Genomic DNA, 10,435 nt, shown 5'->3' with positions numbered 1-10,435 from the left:
TATATATATAATAATATATTACAGACAAAACAAAGGTAGGCATCACACTGTTAATAAAGCACTGGGCTTTGTCCATCTTCTTAGGATGGGCAGACCTCCACCGGCACCGCTGGCTGATGGCAGAGAAGATGATTTTCATCTGAGGGAATTGTCAGTGGAGATCTTGCAAGTCCTGCTTGATCCCTGCGAGGAGCTTGACGCTCTTTATGTTCCCAAGGTCATTTCCTCCACAGTGGATCACATCTGGCACAGCTCTTCCTCCAAGGCACCGATGAAAGAAGGGGAGGAGGTTTCTCCAAACCATGCCCCACTACTTGAACCACGTACCTGGGCATCCAGACCATGGTTGGTCCTGATGGTCTCCCTCACTTGTTTTTCCCTGGTAATGTAGAATTTGGGTCCTGTTGATTGTAAACCAAAAGGAAAACAACATCATCTTTCTATGAAAACTTATGCTGGTGTGCTTTTGAATTTAACATATTTTATATTATGTTTCTATTTTATTTTTCCATATTTTACCAGTCTGTAGTGTGCTCTATGAGTGTATAATGGATGTAATTTAGCGTCAAAAAGTTCAGTTAGTTTATTTCAATCCCAAAGAAAAAAATACATCTGATGCTGAAATCACATTTGTGCAAGTGTATATAGTTTATCCAAGTGGTGTTGTCATACCTAGCTGTCAGTGGGAAGATCATAACAAAAAGAGGAAATCTGGCACTAAAAAGACAGAAACTTTGAAAGACTTCATTTGACTAATTTAGATGGCGCAAGCTGTCGATCAACTTCACATGAACTTTTAAATACACAGATTTTTACCTCCATCACTTACATTGTAAGTGCATGATGAAGGAATCTCTTGATGGTCAGTGTGAACAGGAGGAATGATTACAGCAAGTAAAACGTGTCAATGTTCATTTGGGCTCCTGAATATTGTTTTAGGACAGACTTGATAAATTGTGACTCTGTAACAGGCAGGATTAGTGGACGATTGTCTGTTCTGATGCAGATTTAATAAAGGTCTATGTGAGAAAAAACTTCATACTACAGAAAGTAAAAGGAGGCCACAGTCGTAAACATTTGACATTTGAGGTGTTAAAACAAGTTGAGACATCCTGCACAAACAAACTCTTCGCTCTATTTGACCCGCAGATTATGATTAGGGCAGGAAGCTGTGGCCTCTATGTCATAAAGTCAGACTTTAGGTGTGAAGCAGCTCCATCGCGTTCCCAGCCAGTCAGTCTATCTGCAGCCAAGCAGCATGGAGATCACAATACTGTGCACTGTCGTTGGTGAGTGTTTATGGACAGTTTTCACTCTTATTTTGTTATGAAACATCCGCTGCAAAACTTCTAATTTATATCAAAGTGTGTTTATTTGTGTGCATCTTTGTTTCTGAGCAGTTTTAGTGTTCATATCTATTTCTAACTGAAAAATATGATGCATCATTATCATCATTTCAGACAACAAGATTATTATTTTAGATTAGAGTTGACAATATTTATTTTACAATAAACCACAACCACAGTTACTCCTAATGTATTGATAATTAAATACTACAATTATGTAGATTTGTTTGTTTTTAATATATTTGTTACTTTCTATGTATAACATCATCCTGCATGGGGACTGCAGGTGAAATTAGAAATTTTGGCTAAATCTTACACATTTACGTCATACTGATGTTAATTGATGTGTTGTCCCTGATAAATAAATTAATGAAGTAAGTAAGAGTAAAGAACATGATCATTGTTACAATAAAGGGTACAAAAAGACAACAAGAACTCACCAGGCCATCAGAAAAATCCAAAAGCCAACAGAGTCCGTCCTTGTCTCTGCAGAGAGCCTTTATTGTCGTTTTAGAAATGTACAGCAGCTAGTTTGATCTGTTGTTCGTTTTTCTTTGATTGTGTGCGATATGTCAACCCTTGATCACATTGAATGTACTGCATCACTCTGCAGCTGCAGATGTTATCGCTGTTGCTTCTTTGGTTTCGTCTTCATAGCATTGCAATCATTCTTTATCATTAATAGAAAATAAACTCAACAAAATAATTCACAGCTTCCCATCGACCACAACACTGAATGCAGCTGAGAGGTTTTATTGCTCTTGTACTTAAAATGAAGTTTGCAGAGAACCAGGAAGCTTAAAGCAGCTTGAATCACATTTGTTTTTTAAAAGTAACATCCTTAGTGAAACAAGGAAGCAACCAGCTCTAAAGACGGTGAAAAACTTACCGGATGTCTAAACAGAGTTTTCCTGGTTTTTCACTTCTGCGAGAGATCTTTTGTTGCTTGTTGCGATTACAATGAAAATCTCAATTTGTGATCATTTTTCTGACTCTTGCAGCTTCCCTGAGAGTCCTTCCCAACAAATCTCAGTTTTTTCAGTACGAGTCGTTCTCTCTGAGCTGTGGGGAGCCGGGAAAGTCATCTCATTGGAGAGTTATAAAGAACACATCTACATTAATAAACGAAGAGTGTCCCCCATCCTTGAATGAAAGAAATGAATCTCACTGCTTGATCGATGACCTTTACCCATCTGACACTGGAGTGTACTGGTGTGAGTCTGGAACAGGAGAGTGCAGCAACACCATCAACATCACTGTGGCCGGTGAGTTTAAACTACCAGCTGTAGCAAATAGGCACTCAAGGTACCTCAGTCAGAGGCTTTTAGGGAAGAAAACACTTTTACTATTCTTTTTGTGTTCTCAAATGCATGTTGAGTGCATCTAGTTCTGTCCTCTACAGAAAAACAGCAGCATTGGTTGTTTGTTTAAATACCTCAAACAATTTATTTTTACGTTCTCCTGACAAGCACCCTTTTGTGGTTAAAGCAGTGACTGTCTTCTCTAAATAGCAAAGGTAGACATAGAGCAACATTCAAGGTTCAAAGCAACGTCTTGACATGTGACACGTCTTAGTTGAAGGATACACAACTGTGCCTTCACTACAGGATTTGTTGTGTTTGTACGGCATGTATAGCCTCTGTTCAACAAGCTTCTGTAGCTCCATGCAATCTCTCATTCAGTATGTCTTCCATCCAGCTGGTCCTGTGATCCTGGAGAGTCCTGTCCTTCCTGTGATGGAGGGAGACGACGTGACTCTGAGCTGTAAGAATATAAATACAACTTCTTCTTCCAACCTCACAACCAATTTCTACAAAAATGGCTTCCTCATGGCGACCAGCTCTACCGGAAACATCACCATCCACAGCATTTCTAAATCCGATGAAGGATTCTACAAGTGTAACATCTCTGGAGTTGGACAATCACCAGACAGCTGGCTGGCTGTCAGAGGTGAGTTCTTGTTTCTTTATGACTACTCAAAGGGCTTGTTGGTGAAATATTGCTTGGTAAGCTAACAGCTAACACGCTAGACAGGTGCTTGCACTAGTCAGTCACATTAGCTGCAGCATTTTGTTCTTAAGATTGTAGATCATCTCTTTATATGTCTGTCTGTCTGTATGTATGTTTGTCCTTCGCATATCCTGAGAACCGTTCATCGGATCTACTTCATACCTGGCAGATGGATTGCTGGGGAAACAAGGAAGTGCAATGTCGATGTATGAAGTTGCTTAGATGAGCAGAAATGTATAAAATACCTTATAAACAACGTCACTTCTACAACCTTGATTTGCTTCTTCTGCTTCATTTAAAATACAAATACCCTGTTTTATGGTTTTATCAGGGGAATCCATAAATAGATGAATACGCATTTTCTAACTGGCAAAAAATATGGTGGACAGATAACAAGGTACAACTACTGAATTTGGTTCCGTAATTATAAATAACAGAGCACGCTCTACTTTAGAGGGATATTCCAACATCTTCAATGTTCTGGTTTGCTGTCTTACCAGGAGTTAGATGAAAATATTGGTATGAATTTATCATTGTCTGTTCAGAGATGAAACCACGGCGTGTTAAGCCTCACTTAGCCCAAAGCCTGCCTGCTGTGTAGACACTTTTTATATTGAGGCCAACTTGTGGTATTTTTGTTTTGAAGCAGGGCGATGTAAGCCGTCTCAGAGCCCCCTTGCATGCATTCTACTTCCTGTGGTGGGCTTCTGCCTCTTGCTAGCCTCGTTGATGCTGTTCTACCTCTGGAGAAGGCTTAAAGGTCAGCCAGCTTTCATGTAAATTACGCGTGACATTTTGCTTCCTGCTGTTTTTGTCGACATCAGACAATAAATGTGTTATGTAATTTGTCTTTACTCAAGTTCCACTTACTAGCTTATTCTGATGCTTTCAACTCTATGACAACTGAGGAAACTCCATCTTCCGCTGTCACATTGGCACATTGGTGAATCTTTCTCAATTTGTAGTTCCACTGCTTTACTTTTTTTTTTTTTTTTTTGCTTTTTGTATTTTAGTAGTGAAATATTGTTGAAGGAGGATCAGATATGTTTTACAGACACTAAATAATGAGCATCAAGTGATTTCTTCTTCATAATCTTTGATATATTTATTTTATCCACAGCAGCATGGATAGACAGAGATATATCTAATGGATTCTTACTAGGGTTGCAACTAATTATAATTAATTATATAATAAACTAACTTTAATTATCGATCAATCTGTCGATTATTTTCTCTATTAATTGATTTGTTGTTTGGTCTAAGTTGACGCCTTCAAATTTTTCACAGTCCACAACCCAAAGATGTTCAGTTTACTGTCATAGAGGAATAAAGAAACCAGAAAATATTCACTTTTGAGAAGCTGGAATCAGAGAAATTGGATATTTTTTTCTTAAAAATGACTCCAAATGATGAATCAATCATTCAAATAGTTATTGATTAATTTAATAGTTGACAACTAATCCATTAATCGACTAAGCTTTGAAGCTCTAATTCTTATAGCATCTTACATCCTCGAGAAATGTCTGCGGCTCATTTCAAAGGAATTGTTTCTAAAAATGATTACAGATCAAACTTCAAACAACAAAGACAGAACTGGGAGTGTCACCAGCTACATAAAAATAGCTATGACGGTCCATGAAGCATTCATATTAAACAGAGCAAACCAAGGTTTTGTTTTGTACAGTGACATCAGTGGGTAGAACAACATTCTTCTGGTTTCTGGTGTCACGAAATGCTTTATACTTGTGTTCTTCTTTTATTATTTTTTTATTTCATTATAATTTACATCAAGTATCTGGATTTAAATGTTTAAACCCAGCTGGTGTTTAACAGTCAGCAGTTTTGTGTTGCAGGTAAACTCAACACTGATGTCTCCTACACTGATGTCATCATCACACAGCAAGTGGAACCAAAGAGGATCAGAGGTAACTGATAATCTATTAATGGTTTAAGTTATTTTTCCAAGCAATTAAAAGCCAAATATTCACTGGTTTGGTTAAATGTGAGGATTTTACACTTTTCTCTGTCATATATAATAATAAACTGAATGTCTGAGTTTTTGATCTTCTGGCTGAATAAAACGAGCAGTTTGAACACGTTACTTGGACTTTTAGAAATGATAACAGGCAAATAATAGTTAATATATAATCTACTGTTATAGACTTGTTTGTTCTCCAAATAATAACCAACAGCTGATATAAAAGGTGTAAAAAAAAAAAAGACAAAAAAAAATATTCAGATGAGATGTTGAATTAAAAACAAATTTCAGAACTTTACAGTTTATAAAAACACATCAGACTTCAGCTCTTCTATAAAAGAAGAATTTAAACACACTTTTCTACCTCTCAGTGTTTCGAGTATCTACATTAAAACACACACACACACATTCTTCTATTATGTAATGACTGTTATGTTTCGTCCCTCTGGGTGTTTGTTATCTGCTTGGAAACGGAAGTTCCGCCCTCTTGCACTTTTCTGTGCTCTTATTGGTCCTCAGTGACATCAAGCAGACATTGCTATGGTTACAGTAAACAAAACAGTAAGAATGAGGTCATATGTCCGCCCCCTTAAACTCCAGAGGGAAACCCTGAGTTTCTATTCTTAGACTTTACTTTCAATGATTTGTAGGTTAACAGATATGAGGACATCGATAGAAACATAACAGAAACATGTTGATATGGAGCAGAGAAAAACAAAACACATAGATACAGACTGAATGGATGGTAATGGAGAGATATAGAAAGGCTATGGAACAAACTGAACCAAAACAAAGTGACAGACTGCAGACATGAAATGTCCACCTGACTGCAGTTAATCTTCAGATTTTTTCCTGCTTTACTGTCTTTTGGCTCCTGATCTGTTTTTTTTATTTTATTACTTTTTTCTGGACCTCTGGAGCTTGAAACTGCATGAAAAATGAATTTATTCATTTACAACAGACAGAATTATATATATTATAATAATATATATTATGTAGTTCTACTGTGATTTTGACTCCACTGCATCTATCTGACAGTTATAACTACACTCAGTTTGACTGTTATTGAACCATTGAACAGTGGTGAAATGTAACAAAGTACATTTATTCAAGTTGCTGCACTTAAGTACAAGTTTGAAGTACTTGTCAGATCAATATTTTACATGTAAAACAGCTGATTGTTTGCAAAATGTTATGTATGTACATTTTTATTTGTAATTAATTTGAATAACATTTTATCACAGCTTGTGTTTTTTAACATATATACTCACATTTCGTTTTGTTCATATTAAAAGCAGAAACTTAAATTAAAAGTGCAAACACAGGTGTATAGAGAATCAAAAAAACCTCTCACTCTTCTTTAGTGGTAAAGAGACTCAATGTCTTCATTATTCATCTCTTCACACTGTATGTCAGAAATCCCCCCTCACATAATGAAGGGGAATTTTAATAGATTTGGGAGTTATCATGGAACAGCTCTTATGCTGGCAAAATAAACAAAGGGAATAAAGGGAAAATCCATGAGACCACACCTTGTTACATGATCCTATAATAGGTTAAGTTAAAAAGCCGATAGAGTTCATTTGATTTGCTTGGATTTGAGGGAACTTTAAAGTTATAGATGCTTCGCTTCTGCACAGTGAAATTATAGTGTTTCTATTATTTTGTCCACTGCATGACATTAGTACTTGCATGCTGAAAGTGTTTTTCCTTCCTCAACAGATGTGGATGCTGCATCGACCGTCTACTCAACAGTTAAACCAGGAACCACCTGACAGGAAACAGAACCAGTGATGAAATGTGTATTTCTATAATTTTATGGATTAAACAGATGAAATGTTCAATCTGCTTTTATTGAAAACAGAATCGATTACAGTTTATTTTCCTCAGCGCTGTGGCTGAAAATAGTTTAAGACTCACCTAAGCGTTCATGACTCATTTTCTGACATTTGCAGAAATGAAACTACTTAAATAACAAGGGAATAAAGTCCTATTGTTTGACAAAGACACTTAACTCTCAGTCTAAATATACTGAAACAGAGAGTTCATTGTCTGTGTCTTCATGAGACTCACCTGACCTGTTCAAAAAATATAAACAAGAAACTTGTGGGAAACTTCATACAGGGACTTTTTCTTAGCTTGATGTAGAGAAACCAGAACAGACAACAGAAGAGCTACTGATTAAAATTATCGTTAAGACTAAATAAGTTTTACTACCATTTATTGAACATGTCACATTCATGATAATTTGTTTCTAAAGCAGGAAAAAAGGATAAAACAGAGACATGATTGGACAAACACTGCACCGGAGGCTTCAAGTTTCCACATCACCCCTTAAAATCTGATTTTCAATGAGCACAGAGAAACTTTCCACTTTCAGCAGATGAATGTGAAAACAAACTCTGCACATCCATCATTCTGTACAGTGAAGCTCAAACATTCAACTGTAGGAACAAGAAAAACATATTTTTGAGTGGAAGGGGACTTTAATGACCAAAACCCTGACAGATATTCAGTATTAAGGTCATTATGTAAGACAATCTTAAAGCTGCATGAATTGATTTTTGGGGGGAGGGAGTGAAACAAATTTTTTAAAAACACCAAATGAACATATTAAGTTATAAAGTTGAATGTGGTGAATGTTTTAGCTAACAGCTAGCAGTCACAGAGCAACATTATCATATCATTTGAGTCATGTTTGCGTCAACTTCATAGAAATAAGTCCAATATTCACTCTCCTTTAGCTCTGTTTTTGCTCTCTACCAACTCATGAGGGAAATAGCTCTTTAGCTGCTAAATGCTCCACTTTCTTCACAAACTAGTTGCTAATTTGTTAGCTGCCAGCTGCTACATGAAACAAAGTTGATATAAGTCCAGCTGTCAGCTAGAAACCAAAAAAACAAAAAGGAACCAAAACAGAGTCTGCAGAGCTGTGTGGAAACTGCAGTCAGGCGATAATTCTCTGTGGATTTGTCACAAAGTGTATGACATTTCACATGATATGTAGTCATATGATCTATTGTTTATATATAAATGTTTTTGACTGCAGCTGGAACTTGTTTGACCTTTAAACAGTTAAATCACAAGGACATATTTTTGAGTTTCTGTCTGTTCAGCTCCCACAATGTTTAAAGGGGATATTTCATGTTTTTTGTGATTTTCTGTAATATTTTACTATTATGATGTTAGATGTTAAACATGGTCAAAGTTCCAAAACTGAGGTTTACGTATGTAGAAATGCTGCCTGAAAGTCAAAAGTCAGGGCTTCAACCTGTTTGGAAAAGTCTGTTTAAAAGGTAAAAGTTACCTCTACTTCCTCCCCATGATGACGTCAGTTCACAAATGTCTACAAACGGCCGTCCGTTCCGTAGTCTTTGTGGCTGAGGTTGTTCATGTTGAACATTATCATATTTCAGATCAGATTTGGGTTCCAACATGTATGAATGGATTTGAGACGTTGACATTTTGAGTAAAGAAGAAAAGGAATCCTGCTACTATAGTTTGTTTACGTAGCCTCCAGAGCTGGAGGAAGCTTCCTGAAGCTGACCAATCAGAAGTGGGCTCATCGGGAGGGGGACCTTACAGAGACAGGAGCTAAAACGGCCTGTTTCAGACAGAGGCTGAACTGAGGGGCTGCATAAAGGGCCAGTATAAGATAAATAAGGAGTTTTAACTGTAAATCATGGAAATATATTTCAGTAGAGCCCCAGAATATAAATATAGAACTGAAAATGTGCTGAATATGTCTTTAATTAAAATACCATTGAATGTTCGAAATTCTTGGGTTTGACATCATATTTTTTTTTTAATTATGCCACGTTAGCATCATGGCTCAACTGATGATAATATTGGTCTGTTGGATATTTCAGTTGTCCTCATTGAAATATCTCAAAAACTACCCAATGGATTGCCTTTAAATATGGTTCAGACATTCATGTTCTGCTTCTAGATGAACTTTGATAACTTTGGTGATGTCCTGACTGTAGCGCCAACATCAGATCAAACTTTTTTTTGTCCTATCTAATATCGGTAAAAGTGATGCCAAAGTGCAGCTGCTATATGGCTTAGACTTTTGACCGACTACACCTGTGCTATCGATACCTGATTCAACAGGTGTTTCCTCATTCTTTTTACTGACTCACCACCTGTTTAACGTCACAGGGCATTCCTTCCACACTGAAGTCACGTCTTCGACTGAGTAAACACTGAGTCCGCGTTAATTTGAAAATTTACTGATGAAAAAAACATAAAGATAAAAATTGAAACTGGGCTCAATTAAGTTTTTAAACATCTTGGTTACATATAACTAACTTTGTATGTATGTGTTATGTATATATACACCATATAAACCGATTTTTCTTTTCTTTTTTCCCTTTCTTTTTATTTTATATTATTATTTTCACTATCAAACATATAAATATTGTAAGAATGGTATAAGTATGAACGCCATCATATGTAAGCAAATGTAAATCTACATAAGTGCACTCTTGTAATGAAATATATATATATATATATATATATATATATATATATATATATATATATATATATATATATATATATATATATGTTGTTTAAAATCAGTTATATGAAACACAGACGTCTAAAAAACTGCAATCACATTCAGCCTGGTTTTTTTTTTTAACACAGATGTCTTGATATCTTTTGAACTACACATCATCAAATTAAAAACACCGTTGTGACTTTTACAGAAATGAGACTCTTCAAAGATCAAAGATCATTATTGTGAGAAGGGCTGTTATTGGCCTGGTAATCACCTGAAAACTGACTCATCGGCCAGTTTGTTATATGATACATGAAACAGAAGCTGAACGCTGGGGGGATTAACAGTAAATAATCAAACAGTGTTCCTCTTATTAGTATCTTCTAAATGTCATTTCATAACTTCCTGGAAGAAAACTGTAGCTTCCTTGTGTAGTCAAGGTCTCTTCTGTGTTTCAATGGAAGAAACACAAGGAAGGAATTTACACAAGGAGGAACAGGACAGATTTTTACTGGTGAAATGAATCTGGGATTGTCCCCAATAGATCGTTATGTATTTTTTAAAAGTTAAAGAAGTAAGAGACGCTGCAGAGACAAA

At 36.1% G+C, this 10,435-nt stretch overlaps 1 protein-coding gene across 5 annotated transcripts in view; it reads left to right on the top strand.

Moving 5' to 3' along the window:
* Positions 1–10,435, top strand: part of LOC137175004 (low affinity immunoglobulin gamma Fc region receptor II-c-like) — a 91,464-nt gene that overhangs the window by 77,256 nt on the left and 3,773 nt on the right. The window contains exons 1-6 of one of the 5 annotated variants that reach the window (XM_067580618.1): positions 1,039–1,289; positions 2,348–2,611; positions 3,045–3,296; positions 4,003–4,116; positions 5,210–5,281; positions 7,057–9,808. In XM_067580618.1, the coding sequence (XP_067436719.1) occupies positions 1,259–1,289; positions 2,348–2,611; positions 3,045–3,296; positions 4,003–4,116; positions 5,210–5,281; positions 7,057–7,109 (786 nt within the window). In that variant the 5' untranslated portion in view covers positions 1,039–1,258 and the 3' untranslated portion in view covers positions 7,110–9,808. Of the gene's footprint in view, positions 1–1,038; positions 1,290–2,347; positions 2,612–3,044; positions 3,297–4,002; positions 4,117–5,209; positions 5,282–7,056; positions 9,809–10,435 lie in introns of those variants that run through there. The other 4 variants (XM_067580616.1, XM_067580615.1, XM_067580617.1 and 1 more) reach the window with 4 other exon arrangements.

This window comes from Thunnus thynnus, chromosome 22 (assembly GCF_963924715.1).
Source record: "Thunnus thynnus chromosome 22, fThuThy2.1, whole genome shotgun sequence".
Classification (NCBI taxonomy): Eukaryota; Metazoa; Chordata; class Actinopteri; order Scombriformes; family Scombridae; genus Thunnus; species Thunnus thynnus.
Note: the sequence above shows the minus strand (reverse complement) of the source record. Positions and strands in the feature narration are given on the sequence as shown.